Raw genomic sequence first — 15,380 nt, 5'->3', positions numbered from 1 at the left:
TTTGTTCCGAGTTTCCAGAAAACACAACTCATGTCCTAAATTTCTGTCATTGCACAATGATGAAATCGACTGTCAAATATTGAACCTGTCCAGTGTTGCGATAGTGGACTTTCCTTGTGTATATTTTACTATAAAACTCGACCGACTGAGCTGCAGAATAGAGAAATTAGCCCTGAGCAAAGACAATTATTACAGATACGGGAAGAGAGAGACATACAGAGAGAAACATGTTTGTTGGGTGTGCCATCACTCTGCTATGCTTGATGTCTGTGAGCCACTCAGCTCCGGTCTGTGAGAAGTTGGTCCAACCTTTGGATCAACTGGATCGTCATCACTTGGAGGGGAGCTGGGTCTTAGTTGCAGGCTGTGTGAAAGATTCTGATGACCTGGAGTACTACAATACCAGAGAGAGTGCCGTCATTCAATTTGCCAATGCCAGTGAAAGCTCCGAAATCTCCTTCAAACGCATGTTTGGATTCAATGACAGCTGTAAATATATACACAGCAACATCTCACTGGAAGGCAGCGGATTCACGTTTGATGACAGCAACCTCACGGTGACCTTCCTCTATACGTCCTGTCCAGACTGTTTGGTGACTCGTTTTGACTTACCAGGCAAACTGAAGCGACTGTACGTGTTCAGCAGGAGGAGGGCGCTGGAGCAGAGCGAGATGGAAGAGTTCAAGAACCAGTCGGAGTGTCTGAATATGCTCCAACCTATTGTGATGGATCCTACTAAACAGCTTTGTCCAGAGCAGGACTCTAAAGGGGAGATAACAGAGGGACAAAAAGCTTGAGACACTCATGATATTTGCTCAGTGTCAGTGGGTTGATTGTAAATAAACATCTTGTCAATAAAAATGTCACCATAGTGGTTTTTTTTGCATCAGCAGCATTTGTTACAAAAGTCTAATATTGATGCTAATAATAGCAAAACATTAAGTAATGAATTATAAATTAAACTCTCAGACAAAACTCTTATCAAAGGGTTAAAGGTCAAGGTCAAGGTCAAATGTATTTAAAAAGAACACCTGTGTGCTTTAAATGCTTTAATAAAGTTAAAGGAAGCAATAAAGTACAATAAGTAAAATCACCAAATTAAGTCAACCCTTAGAGCTCTGGTGCGAGAAGGTGCAACAACTTGGTCACGTAGGGTGTTACAAAGTTTTGCAAAGATTTAAAACCAAACAGGACAGGATCCTGTAGGTGACAGGAAGCTATCATGAAGCCAGAACAGGGATGATATAATCAAGGCTTTTTGGTCTGATCTTCCCCAAAGTGTAAAGTAACAAAATGGAAATGTGAATTACTTTTTCAAGTTCCTTTTGGGGAAGATTAGATTTAACCTTCTCTTAAAAGCCTTATTTTGAAAAAAAAAAAAAACTTTTTACAAATGAAATGATCTGAAAATCCATTTTAAAAGCATTGTCAATGAACACACCAAGAGGACCAAGGATATTGTCAGCACCATTTTAAAAGATCAGGTTTACCCCATTTTTGTTAAGACTTTGTTAAACAAATTAAAATCCATCCAAGATTGAACATAAAAATCTGAACATCATCAAAAAAACAATGAAAAGAGACATTGTGTTTTTAAAGATGGATCCCAAAGGCAGCATGTAAAGGGAGAAAAGGAGAGGGGCTAAAACACAGCTTTGTGGGACCCCACAGCACTGGCCAAGATGAACAAGGTGTCCAAAATATGTCTTCTAATTTAAGAATGAGAATAAATCTGAGTATAAAGACCAAATAATAAACTACTGAACAAAATCAGTTGGAAGAATAATTCCACTGGTCACTGAGGGTTTTTAATTTAATTTAATTTAATTTACAGCTTGACATATTGGCAAACCTGTGGATATTTGTATAGAATTAAAATGTATTCAACAAGATATAACGTGTCAGCTTTAGGTAAGCCAGGCAAAGACGAAGAATAAGAAAAGACCAATTCCTCCACTCTTAAGATGCTGCTTGTATTGACCAATCAGCACACTAAGCTGAACAGGGAGTGCATTGCAGGAAACCCACTGCACTGGAGTACTGTAATCTGAATAACATTTTAAACTGTGGAGCATGTCCAACTTTGGAATGACACTTAAATTGACCTCCTTGGTGTGAGAGTGACTGTGATTGGAGTTTGACTATTAGATTGTGGTCAGCCGATTACAGCTCGGGTGTAGAACTACCATGTCCTGCAGGAACTAACACAAGGCTTCATTTAACTGAGATTTATTAGCAGGTGTGGTCATTGTGGTAATTTAACATAGTAAATGTAAATGAAACGGAATCTATACTTCACATTGGCCTGCATAATTATGCTTTTTAGGCAATCACTTTTACAATCCCAAAGATCCAGTGTGTAAGAATTAGATAGTGAAAGTGTACATTGTATTAAAGGGCGGATTCCTCACACCTCCCTTTCCCAGATGTCAGGGCTTGTTCTAAGACTATTGTAACCGTATATGCACTTATACAAACATACTACAGGGTAGAACATTCAATTTATGTTAATAAACCCTCCTAAATATTACACACTGGACCTTTAAGGTCCTACTGTCAGTTGACATTGTTGCATATTACCACATAAAACAAAATCAGGTCACGTAAGGGTTCAAGTGTAGGCCCACATCAGGTTGTTTCTAATCCACAACATAACAAACAAGTGAAATGTGCAAAAGAAGTAACTTTATTTATAAAATGATACCCAAAATGTCACCTGTATCCAAGACAAAGTGTTAATAGTTAACCAGTGTCAATCATCTTGAGCATAAATATAATCAGTAACTGTTCTGCTGAACACCAGAGCGCTGCATAAATCAGTAGCTGTTCAACAAGTCAACGTCCTCTGCAGTGAGAGCTGAGGAAGGCAATCGTTTTGTCGGAGGGCTACGATGTTCGCCGTCACACCCATCTGACTGGTGAGGTCTTTTTTTGACACCCTGACAGGAATTCTTCACTCGATGGTTTTCCTTAAAAGGATCCTGATTCTCAGGTGTATGATTATTGGCTGCTGGTCTGTAGAAATGCAGTCTATCACTCTTGGCCTCATCTGCACTGTCACATACCAGGGGTGCTGCTTTTAGGACTTCTCTGACAAACTTCTGCCTCCCAACTACAAAACAAAAAGCATTTCATTACAATGGCTAAGTGTAGCGGTACAAAATCCAATAATTTAAGAAAATGTGTAAGGAAAGGAAACCTACAAAAGCGAAGCGCTGATGTTCTTGATGCTTCGATTTTCTTCTGTTTTGGCATTTGCAAACTATTTGTTTCCCACTGATTTATGACCTAAAGACACAAGTCGAGCATTTGTTAAGGATTTGCAAACAGGGCAACAAATCTAACACATAAACTTGTATCAGAATCTGAATATTCAGATTACCTGCTCTGCCCAGCCTTCAGTTTTACACCTCGAGTGATCAAAGGCATCCAGTGGTTCCTCTGAATAAATGAGTCCCAACACTTTCAATATCGTCTTCTTCAAACCTGCACCAAACTGAGGGTAAAAATCCCATTTACCCATCAGTGTGACATTATGGTACAGCCCAATGTTGACTGACTTACCTTCAACCTGGTGCCAGATACATCGAGCTTTTCAAGTTTGGGCAGGCATGTGAGGTATCTGAGGGCCCTTTCTGAGATAGGATTATCTGTATAAGAACGGGAATAACTGATCAGCAGTGGGAAAAACATGCAATATGAGATAACATTGTTGAATATTGTGATGACAATATACATGACTTATAACTCAAGTGTACAGTGTCTTCCTGCTTTGGCTTCTTTGCTCATGTTTCTTAGTTCTTAAAGTTAGCACTTCATACCTAAAATCATTACACTTAAAATAATGTAAACATAATCATTTAAATCCAACTTCAGTCTATTTTATTACCCACTGAGCAGTTAATTATTTAGAAGAGCTAATTATGCTTAACTATGAAATATGAACACTGTGCATGTTGATACTGCAAACAAGTGACAGGAATTGATGGGTATTTGAGTGACTAGTGGCATACATGGGAAGATAATATTCTCATAACTAACAGGAAACATCCAGGAGCTGAAGACAGTCCAGTCCCTTCCTCAATATCCGGATAGGTGCTGTCAGTCTTTGTAATCCAACATCAGAGAGGCTGTTGCCACCAATAAAAAGATGAGTCAGGCTGCTAATAGATGAAAACACACAATGACACGACGGTGTTAGTTCTTACTAGATTCTCCACACATTTTAGGACTGAGATTAGGACGCGTTTCATTACTTTGCCAATGAGGTAGATGTTAGATGCTGGAATATCTCGTGGTCATCATCCAATCTGCAGCCGAACAAATCCAAGGACTTCAAACTGTGGAATGTTTTTATTTCATCCATCCTCTCGTGCAAGAGGGGGAACCTGCAGAACAGGGGAGGAAAAAAAGGGGTGAGAAGAAGTTTGCATTTTGTGGAAATGGTTGAGAAGAGAAACTCACCTGTTTCGTAGACAGAGGGATCCAAGCACCATCTGCCCATAAGCATCACCGAATAACTGCAGGGCTTTTGGAGAAATGTCTGTGTTCACAAACACACGATTCTCTTCTGCTGCTGCAAAAAGCCTGTCTCCCACTTGCTCTGGGAAACCTACTAAAGAGTCCACGTGGTGAATGTTGTCAGCGACGAACAACAGGGTGATGTCAAAGAGAGATTTGGTGGAGTATCTCAGACTTCCCTCCGCGTTGTAGGTGAATATAAAATGTTCCTTTTTCGGCACAAACGGATTTGTCCTTCTACATGAAGAAGACACTGGCTTTGGCTGCGAAAGGACGACCTCGCTGACACGCCGGAGGACACCTTTCTCGCGGACGTAAACGCCATCATTGTCCATACTCCACAATTTTATTCCACAGTGAAGACAAACTCAACTCATGCACGTTTAGCTAACCGGCTAATCCACCTTAAGCACAACACAATCTATCGTTTTTACTCGCTACGAACGATGTCATTGATTTCAGATGAAACCTATTTGAAACGAGCAAGTACCGATCACCCTTTTACAATTGTTTAGTTTGATACGTACAGTATGTGCGTGTTTATTCACGCTGGACGTCGGTTTCCTGATGGTTGTACCCACAGAAAAAGTTGGGAAAGTTGCCTCTTCCTGCGTGCCGGTCTTTTCACCTTCAAAACAAAAGCCGTTTACCATTACACGCTTGTTTAAGGATCTGGTGACAGCATAAAACAATACTCCTACCATCAAATATAAGTAAAAATACTTGCAAAATATTGGAAATAGATTTTATACAATGTTGCTAACTATACATTTAATTCAGTAAAAAAGTAGAACTTTTATTTTGAAGAACATCAACTAACAGGAAAAAGCTTTGTTTACGTGTTTAAGTAGCGCTAGCTCAGGTTACAGAAATAATATTATATTGTTGTTCCTACTGTTATTGTTGAAAACCCTCTCATAACGTGTCTTTTTATGTGTTTGGAATCTATAACCACACGTTACATCCCACAACTGTGGAACCATATTAAATGTCTCAAATCTGTTTATATGTAAAAGCTTGATTACATTTTGTATTCTCTATAGTTTCAAGTTCACTAGTAATAATGTGCAGACAGTTTAAAATAATAAAATTAGTATAATATGTACCAAATGCTGTCATGTGAGTGTTCTGCAAAGGTTCCTTAGAGGTTGTGACAAAAACAGTGGTGGACGAAGTACACAAACCACGTAATTGAGTTACTCCAGTAAAAGTGGAAGAACTCTCTTTAGACATCGACTTCAGTAAAAGGATGAAATACTTGGCTTCAAAAGTAAAAGTAATTTCCAAGTTCCAATGTCCCGCTACGTCCTTCATACCAACACTTATGCTTGTTTAAAGTCTAATAAAGACCTAGAAACCAAGCTCAAAAAGGAGTTCACTCATTTACCATACACATTACTCCTTTACTGTTTCACAGCTGTATATGTTTGCCTGCAAAAACTTAAAAACACAAGTTCACAAAGGAGTTTTCTCATTTACCATACTAAACATTACCTCTAAGTGTTTGTTTGTATTTGATGGAATTACTTGACACCACTGGATAAAAGTAACATTAGGAGAATATTAATGCAACCAAAAGAGAACGTTCTGTAAAGGTTGAATGAAGGTTGTGAAAAAAGTAATGTTCTGGGAACATTCTGGAAACCAAAAGCTAATATTAGGAGAACATTAGGAAAACTTTCCATGACAACCATAGGACAACCTAGCAGATTTTTTACTTTCAACCTCAAATTCACTTTTCTTCATTTCCCCCATTCTTCTTACAATTAATCGATGAATTGATTATTAATCGATTACTAAATTAATCGACAACTATTTGGATAATCGATTTATGGGTTTGAAGCTTTTTTCATGATTAAAACAAGATTTTTTTAATGCTAAAATATGATTATTGTTACCCATGAATTCAAATTTACTGAAAACTGGAAACATTGTAAAGCACATTATTATTTCTTGATTAAGATGTCAAATTATAGTTTTTACTCATATCCCTCAACTGAAAAGTTGTTTTAGTGGTTGAATCTTATGCTTGATTAAGTTCTGACTTCTCAGAGAAAAGCCCAGTGAGCCGGCTCAAATCTGTTTTATTCACTTTGTATGCAGTTAACTTGTCCCACCTGGTGGAATGGTCCCCTCCAAAGGGGCAAGGGACAGGTGTCAGGGCTGATGAATGAGGGAGGAAAAGAAATAAGTAAAGTACCCTCGTACACAAATATGCATTCATTATTTGAATTTATGTGGACACGAGACTGGACTATACCACCAATTGTGTTTTCACGGGCTGTTTTATGGAACTCCTAAATGTCACACATCTGAGACGAGACACTAAAGTGTCTTCTTTTGTTCCAGGTCAAAGAGGAGATGTGGTGTTCAGAAAAACACATGTGGTGTTTAGAAAAACACATTTAGTCAACTCTTTAAGTTCTGATTGAATATTTATTCACATCATGATACACCAGATATCACCGTATGCCTCTCTTCCCTCTGCTCTGGTGTATTCTATGTAAAACTTGATGGTCAGTTTATTTCTTCCTCTGTTTTTTCAATGGCTCTCATTTTTGGACAGGTCTCCTTGTTAGGATCCATCACAACAGGTGGAGGTAATTTCAGACAATCTGCTTGAGCTTTGAAGTCCTCCATCTCCTTCTGCGTCACCTCTCTCCTCCTGCTGAACAGGTAAATGTTCAAACTCTTGGATGTGGCCATGTCTATATTGATACCAGCCACCAGGCAGTCTGGACAGGTACTGAATAGGGTCCCAGTGAAGTTCCAACTCAGTCCTGGCATGCTAAAAATGTGTCCATCCAATGTGATTTCATGGTGATGAACTGTGCAGCTGCTGCCATTACGGTGGGTGTGGAAGTAAGAGGAGTTGCTGTAATCAATAGTTACACTGTCTAGTCCTTTTAAGACTTGAGCAGCAGCAGGGTTTTTCAGACTGCCTGCAACTAAGTTCCATCTTCCCTCTAAATGATCAGAATCCAGTTGATCTGAAGGCCGGAGTAAATCTTCACAGGCCAGAGACGAATGGCTCACGGACACCAAACAGAGAACCGCAACAAATACAGCAAACATTTCCATCACCGTCTGTTGTCAGATTATTTGGATCACAGTTCAGTTGCATAGAGATGTCTCCTCAGTCAGTGTGTCGAGAAGTTTTCTGGTTTTATAGAGGCCTCGCAATATTGATTAGTACGGACAAGCCCTCCCATATAACGCACTCTGTCTGGAAAATAGAGTGGGCCCATGGGTAGTCAAATAATGTCACAGTTAAATAAACAAAAAGCCCACTGTTATAATATTTGTTCTTTTAAAATCTGTTGGGTTTTTTTTTTTACCCAGAATACCAACGGTCTTGGACGTTTACACAGTATCTTAATAATTAATTAATTTTGACCTCTTTACTGGGTTTAACCCTTAATAAATCATTCATTTGCTGACATGGGGACCTCCCTGCTCTGGTTTCAAGTGAAAGATGGAATTGAGAAACACCGTGGAGCCAAAGTTTGAGCTGCTTCAGTGGTTTGGTCTGGATGAAGCCCCTCTGTAGGATCCATCAGAAAATGTCACGGCATGCTGAGACCCTCAACCTGAGCGATTAACCCCTTCATCTCCTTTTAATCCACCTGTAACTTATAGAGGCAGCAGCTGGATGATTCAGGGACACCAAGCAGAAGAGATCAATGGCACATGCACCGAGTATGTGCTTGCTAATTTCACTGGAACTTGTTAACCTCATCTCACACAATTTGTTTTGGTTTCACTGGGAAGTTTTATATCATAAAGCAGTAGTACCATAATAACCGGCTAAATTATTGGAATATTAAATCAGCAAAGGACAATTACTGTTGTCTGAAAGTAAAATAATAGTAACAATTGATCTTAAGTTTAATCGATGGCTTCATGCGCAAGTAGACACTTACACAAATACAGTTACGACTGTAAAGACATTGTTCGTATTCGTCCGTTGTATTGACTCAAAAAGATTAAAGATGGACATCTCTCTGCGGAGTGCAGTTTTAATGATGTGAAAATGTGCGACGACTCACTGTGCATTTTAACCCTCACTAATCATTTCCTTTTTATGAGGGCAGTTTAATGACTATCCCTCCACTTTATGTATTATAGGGAGACACATGTGATTATTTCCCAAAATCCCAAGACCCCGCTGGAACTACTTTCACCGTTACAGGCTCTGCTCTGACTCGAGTGGTTACTACAGTTTTCAGAGAGAGAGATGACAGACCTCAGGCAGCTTTGACAAGTGTCATAATCTCAGTGGAAGGATTGTTAGAGGCATGTACAAGCAACAACGGGCACATCCTCTCCTGAGCTCAGCCTGTGATCCTGCTCCGTCTGCACAATCACTCACGGATCTTCCTTCTTCCTTTCAGGGGAATATTCGCCACAATTTAAGCAGAATTGCATGTATATTGTATCCATTCATACTGGTTTTTTGTTTTGTTTTGTTTAAACCGGTACACTGAAGGTGGGATCATTTCATTCACTAAATCTTCAGCACACAAAGTCAGGGAACAACGCTCCTCTCGCTTCTTTAGAAAAATTGGATGATGAAATCAAAGTTGAAACTGGGAGCCTTTCATATCCCTGGATTCAGGAAGAGGCAATACTGTGAAAAAGAGTCACTATTTTTATGAATAGATAGTGTTAGATGAACATCCAGTTTGTCACTCATTGTTATGTCAGTTTAATCATCACGCCATTCATGAAGCAGACACTCTGTATACAGTCTACACAACCATGCAGGGAGACGTTTCAGAGAGCTTGGACCCAACTATTCAAAATCTTATGGTGCATATGTATATATATATATATATATATATATATATATATATATATATAAATATATATAATATATAATGTATAATCACTTTTCTCTTTTAAAACTGACAGTAGCCCACACATATTCAGTGTTATAAATTTGACAAATGTATGAATCTATATTACAAAGTGAATACAAATGTTCAGATCCAATACTTGGATTAAAAAGTATCTAATAAAAGAAAATCAATAAAATAATTCAGCTTTAAAGTAATTCAATTAGAAGAATATCCTCTCAAAACCTCCCCACGTCTTTGGACGTGTACATTAACACAAGAGTTAAAAAAATAAACGCTATCTGTTATTATGCCTCACTGCATCTACTTTTATGATCCTACGTAGCTTGGCTGGCTCATCTCCTATGTGATCCAAATGTAATCAAATTCAAACATCATGCGAGTGACAAAAAATTTAAAACGCAGTCCTGGGTTCGCGAGCTCCTCAAGGCACTTAAAAAAAAACAACAACCAAAACTGATAAGTCCATGTCATTTTCTCCACGTTTCATGCAGAAGAGAGCTTACTTCCTCTTGGATTATCAAAGCTCACGAGTGGGATGAGGAAGTTTCAGGATGAATACAAAGACTGTTGGCTGAGGGTGGTCGAGGGAAGGGAAATAACTTGTGGCCATAGTGATTAAAAAGTGGGTGCATTAAATAAAAAGACAGGGGAGGGAGTGTGTTCGGACTCGAACATCGGGAGGTCAGTGTAAGGGATATTGCAGACTGAAGAGGGAGAGAGGAAATGAATGTACAGAGAGGACATTTACATGACAGAGCAGCACTGGCAGGTTTTGCGTTTGGGTGCTTCAGTCTCCTCTCCCTGACGAGCCCTCACTGGGCTGTGTGTGTCTGTATTGACCGGGCTGTTTGCTTCTGCTGCTGCTGCTTCTGCTCTGACACTAGGGGCTTTGACCTGAGACAGAAGAGGCTCCTGCTCTGCCAGCACTGCCTCTGTCCTCTGGTTCTCGTGGGGATCGGCCAGGAGCACCTCCTGAAACTGGTCAGACACGGTCACAGGATCTTGGGCTCCCTCTGGTGACATTACAGCCTCAACTTCAGCTATGGGTGTGACAGTGAAGGGCTGCGCCTCAGAGTAAACCGGCACTGAAGCCATTGCAGTGCCCTCTAGAGCGGTGGCTGGAGGCTGCAGTTGCAGTTGTGTTCCCTGTGCTTCAGCTTCAGCGCTTTCGTTTGTCTCGATGTCACCCTCCACATCTCCAGCTCCAGTGTCTAGTTGTGCCTCTGGAGCGGATTCAGGCGCTGTGCTCCGCTCTGGCTGTGTAAAAGTGTCTGGAGCCGTTTCTGTTTTTATTACTTCCTCCTCAATTTCCCCGTGATCTTTGCTCACTCCTTGATGTGGAAGGGGCATTTCCTGCACAGACTCCTGCTCGTCTGCCTCGGGTGTATTAGCATTATCCTCAGGCGCATCATCAGCTTCATCTGTGACGATCACACATTCTGCTCTCATCACCAACGTTCCTTCGTCTTCGCCCCCATTCAAGTTGACCTCTGGAACATGACCAGGTTCTGCCTCAGAGACAGCGAGACTCAACCCAGGTTCCACCCTCATGGAAAGGACTCCTTCCGAAACGCTGAAGGGTTCCTTGGCCTCGTGATTATCATCTTTAAATGCTGCTCCTCCACCGTTAGTTAACACAACCGCAGTTCCGTCCAGTAGAGGGCTTTGGATTATATTTACTTCCGCATCAGTTATTTCTGAAGAAAAAAAAAAAGGCATTCAATTAATATTTTGTCAGTAAAAAGAGGAAATATCTGGGAGATTACATTCATTTTGAAAGCAAACTGATCAGAAAATCATGTGGCATGAATCTGCAATCACTGATTATTATTCTTTCTTTGTGGTGGGTGTCGAGCAACATGACTTGATTGCAATTAGGGGTCACTTTGCCACCTGATTTATGCATTCTAATATTGTGCATAAAATCTTAAACGGTGCTAAATAACACAGAGAAGTCTTTCATCTCTGATAATAAAAGTCTTCTATTGTCATGAATGGAGAACGTGCGACACACAATATTGGTGCATTACAGTTAGAAACAGAGATGTAGACTCTCATAACCATGGAGTCATAGGCAAAACAAGTGATGATGGAGGAAAACTGAGCAGAAACTTAAAACTAAAGACGACGACAAAGTAACTGGACATTAATGTTAACACTAGTGAATGAGTGAATTTCTTATTTTAAGTGTGCTTGTCCACGTCAACAATATGAGCAGGATGTTCCCCGACACGTTCATACACCCACTGCCCTCTATAAATACATGTGATTCACTGGAGTTCCATCTATTATATGTCTGATTCAAGATGGGTGAATATTCATCACAGCATGTCTGGACTTATTAAGTGGAGGTGTGCCCGGATCACTCCTTCCTTTATTGTGCAAATCTCTCACTATAAATATGCACCATGTATCACATCTGCAGGGGTCTTTGCGGTGTTTGCGGCAAAGAAACCCCTGTGAGCAGAGAGACCTCAATACCCACCTATTGTTGCCGTTGTCTTTGTTTCTCCGTTCTGCACAACATCTTGGATCGTTCCTGAGGAGGAAATGATTGCAGGAATGCATTGTTTCAAATAAAGACAAAGGATAATTGCCAGACAAGTACCAGCAAAGATGCACAAATGTGACATTAGAAAACAAAACTGAATAAGATGTGTCGTCTTTTGTTCCCCACAGATAATAACCAAGGGCCAAGGAAACAAAACCCTCTTTCTGTGTCTGTGTACATGCCATGAAAACATGATTAAGTGTTTGTGTTGTTGGGGAAAAACAGAACTGATTGAATGGCAGCAATTCTCCTCTCTTACAACCTGGGGATGTTTGAGTTTGTACAAGTCTTTGAAAATAACAATGTTAACATCAGTTCAAGACTGTCTCCGTTTTAAGAGCCTATTGTTTTTTTAATCATTATCTGCACCAAAACCTTGTAATTTGCTCCACTTACCTGCTCCGGCGTCTGACACCTTCACTGCCTGCTGCTGGGTAAAAGGGACAGGAGAGGAATTAAAAGTTTGCTGCAAGTCAAATGGATAAAATATTTATCTTTAGGCTGCCTGAACCTCTGGTGAGTTTTGAAAAGAATACAAAAACAGTAAACAACTAATGAAATGGAAATCTAGAACATCATATAAGCTTTAAGGGGAAACATAATACCCGGAAGAATTTCTTTATTCTCCCTCTCTCTCTCTCTCCGTTGTCTAAACACGCTCTTATCCTCCACTGTAAACACCCCAGACAGCAACAGACGGTGCTTTAAAGGACATTTCTAGGGATGAAGGTTATGGCTACGGATACGGATCCAGATTTAGAAAGAGACAAAATAAGTAAATAACCTTGTTAGATAGGGGAGTGGACACTGTATGAAACTGTGTGCTCTCGGTGGAGGTCGCTTGTTTATAAGTGAAACAAGTCTGACATGAAAAAATGGAAACCCTCAATTTCTTCATTCAATCTGAAGTTCAGATGAATGGGAAAAAACACCCGAAAACACTTTAGAGGAGGTGAAGGTGGTGAGCTTAATTTGAGGTGAATAAAACGTTCAGATTTCAGAACGGCTGCTTACAGTCAAACATCTCGTGCTGTTGACGACGACGTGCTACATCAAAGGCACATTAAGAGAGGAACTGCATAATTCAAGGCAAAGTATCACAGACAGAAGTGTCTGCTTAATGGCAGATGATGGCGCGAGCTTGTTTACCACATTCAGTTTTTCTGTCACCTTCCATAATGGAGCTTGTGTGTGTGTGTGTGTGTGCAAATTCCTTACTTCTTGTCCATCCTCCAGCTGCTCCTTCTCGCTCTCATCCGCCAACCGCTGACTCTCTGCCTGCAACCTGAGACACACAGGCTTATTTTCTTAACCCAATCTAACTTAGCATTAACATCTGCCCGCACAGATACTTGTATATGATAGGATCTAGCTTTGCGACCTTTCTCTATGGTTTCCTCCCACAGCCCAAAAACACACAGAGGATATAACTGGACACTCCAAACTGACCGTAGGTGTGAATGTGAGAGTGAATGGTTGTTGTTGTCTCTGTGTGTTGGCGCTGCGAGGGTGCACCCCGTCTTTTTGCTTTATGTCAGTTGAGATTGGCGCCAGCAGCCCCCGCATGTGGAGGATTAAGCGGTAGAGAATGAATGAATGAATGAGTGAGTGCAACTGTGCATATGTCAGCATGATTGTGTGTGTGTGTCTGCATGAGTGACAGAGAGAGAGAGAGAAAAGAGGAGCTGAGTCTCTCAAAGCTCTACTCTCTGCTGTAATAGAGGTTTTAACCTTTAGAAAATATAAATCATGGCCATCAGAGTTAATATTGTGGGGGTGGTTGCAAATAAATTAACATACAACGTGCTGAAAAAACTTGGGTAAGATGATGTCAGCTGAAGAGTCTCGAACACATCCCGAGGACAGATTGCATTCATGCAAGCTCAGGAATGTGGACACATGCCCTTAAATCATTAGACCAGCACCAACTCTAATCAGGTCTAAATCAGGTCTGAGGAGGCATTCAGGATGGACTGGGAGTGGTTAGACCTGACCCTGACCACGATCTGCCCGTGATCAGCTCAGTGAGACAGATGTTAATATTCTTTTTCTGAGAGTATTCCTCAAGATTACAACACTGGAGTGTAGATTATTTCACTTGCAATAATCTACAAACAAATCCAGTGATGTCTGACAAAGTCACCTTCTCACTCTCTGCCTTAGACAAGCAGAACTACAGGTCAACTTTGCTCAAGTGCACATAATATAAACTAAAATGTCAAAAAAAAGCACAAATACAGGACATACAACTTCTTTGCTAAGATGTCAGAGGCAGTCACACACACACACACACACACACACACACACACACACACACACACACACACACACACACACACACACACACACACACACACACACACACACACACACACACACACACACACACACACACACACACACACAGAGTTGCTATACTTGTCAATGTGCTTTTCCATCTCCTGGGCCTGGGAGCCCCACAGAGGCGAGTGAGGGCTCTGGGCAGCAACAGACGTCGGGGACAGGGGAGCTCCTTCCATCAGCCACTGGTCCCTTAACGATTTCCTCTGAAGTCAGGAAAAGCAGGTAAGGAAGAGGACAAACATGAGAGAGAGAGAGAGAGAGAGAGCGAGAGAGTCCACTTTTATTAGTAGTCTGTTGCACTTTGTTGCTGAAGCACACTGGAACAGGAATATTTCCAGTCATGTAATGCACAAATCCATTGAGAAAGCAAAAATAAATATTAAACACCGGTGCTTTGTTTTGTATAGTCCATGATCACAAAGGAAAAATTGATTTTACCTGCTCATTAATCAGCAAACAACTCTGGTTGCGTGAGGCAATTGTAAGAAGTAGACAAGCTCACGAAACAGAAGTACTGATTGGGAACAATACTTTTTTTTGTATTCCTTTGTTATGTTAGTTATTTCACATAATGTCTGGACTGGAAGTGGAGGTACAGTAAGAGCAGGCCCTTTGTTCGCTGTGCTGAAGGTTTTATGCTCAAGATATTTAGATTGTTATCCACCATGCAACACGATCAGGGAAGAAGCCAGAGTCATGAACATCTGTCTGCAAGAATACAAGAATAACAGAGTCCTGTAGGACTGTAGGTCTAACAGATGTTCCCGGTACAACATATGGAGTCAGACTGGGATTAAACAAGACAAGTGTAAATCTATAGAGGAAGTATGGGGAGTTCTTCAAAAATGCTTAATATAACTGAAAAAGCTTTGTTTTCCAAAGCAGAGTATTGCACACTACATGGTGTGAAAACAATGTTGAGCAGTGTGTCTGTGTATGTATACTGGCTGTTTTGCATGTAGGCTTAATTTAGACAGAATTAGTATGCAGCATGTAATTGGGACACAGCCTACACTTCCTCGATATAATGAAGTGCTGCGATGCAGAAAAACAGTTCTGTGGAAACACCAATACATTCATCAGTTACACAGACAGTAGATTAG

The 15,380-nt window shown here is 40.5% G+C and overlaps 2 protein-coding genes across 3 annotated transcripts in view; both read right to left on the bottom strand.

Annotated features, from left to right (window-relative positions):
• Positions 1 to 2,668: 2,668 nt before the first annotated feature.
• On the bottom strand, positions 2,669 to 5,129 carry lrrc42 (leucine rich repeat containing 42). Its single transcript, XM_044027475.1, has 7 exons — positions 4,465 to 5,129; positions 4,257 to 4,388; positions 4,042 to 4,163; positions 3,565 to 3,650; positions 3,383 to 3,496; positions 3,204 to 3,288; positions 2,669 to 3,112 (listed from the first exon to the last, which is right to left on the bottom strand). The coding sequence occupies exons 1-7, from the start codon at positions 4,854 to 4,856 to the stop codon at positions 2,817 to 2,819; spliced, it is 1,227 nt and encodes a 408-aa protein (XP_043883410.1). The 5' UTR covers positions 4,857 to 5,129; the 3' UTR covers positions 2,669 to 2,816.
• A 4,251-nt stretch (positions 5,130 to 9,380) lies between these two features.
• palm3 (paralemmin 3) overlaps positions 9,381 to 15,380 on the bottom strand; it is a 29,770-nt gene continuing 23,770 nt past the window's right edge. The window contains exons 4-8 of one of the 2 annotated variants that reach the window (XM_044028606.1): positions 14,353 to 14,480; positions 13,153 to 13,219; positions 12,331 to 12,364; positions 11,869 to 11,922; positions 9,381 to 11,080 (exon numbers count right to left, since the gene is read on the bottom strand). In XM_044028606.1, the coding sequence (XP_043884541.1) occupies positions 10,128 to 11,080; positions 11,869 to 11,922; positions 12,331 to 12,364; positions 13,153 to 13,219; positions 14,353 to 14,480 (1,236 nt within the window). In that variant the 3' untranslated portion in view covers positions 9,381 to 10,127. The remainder of the gene's footprint in view (positions 11,081 to 11,868; positions 11,923 to 12,330; positions 12,365 to 13,152; positions 13,220 to 14,352; positions 14,481 to 15,380) is intronic. The other variant, XM_044028607.1, reaches the window with a different exon arrangement.

This window comes from Solea senegalensis, linkage group LG6, assembly GCF_019176455.1.
Source record: "Solea senegalensis isolate Sse05_10M linkage group LG6, IFAPA_SoseM_1, whole genome shotgun sequence".
NCBI classification, from domain to species: domain Eukaryota; kingdom Metazoa; phylum Chordata; class Actinopteri; order Pleuronectiformes; family Soleidae; genus Solea; species Solea senegalensis.
This window is presented reverse-complemented; position numbering and strand designations above follow the sequence as displayed.

Excerpts from the sequence above, each read along its gene's own strand:
- lrrc42 (XM_044027475.1), bottom strand. The coding sequence starts at position 4,856 with ATGGACAATGATGGCGTTTACGTCCGCGAGAAAGGTGTCCTCCGGCGT. Across the intron at positions 4,164-4,256 it reads ACATCTACCTCATTGGCAAA|CAGCCTGACTCATCTTTTTA; the intron begins GTAATGAAACGC and ends TTCATCTATTAG. Across the intron at positions 3,113-3,203 it reads AACATCAGCGCTTCGCTTTT|TTGGGAGGCAGAAGTTTGTC; the intron begins GTAGGTTTCCTT and ends TTTGTTTTGTAG.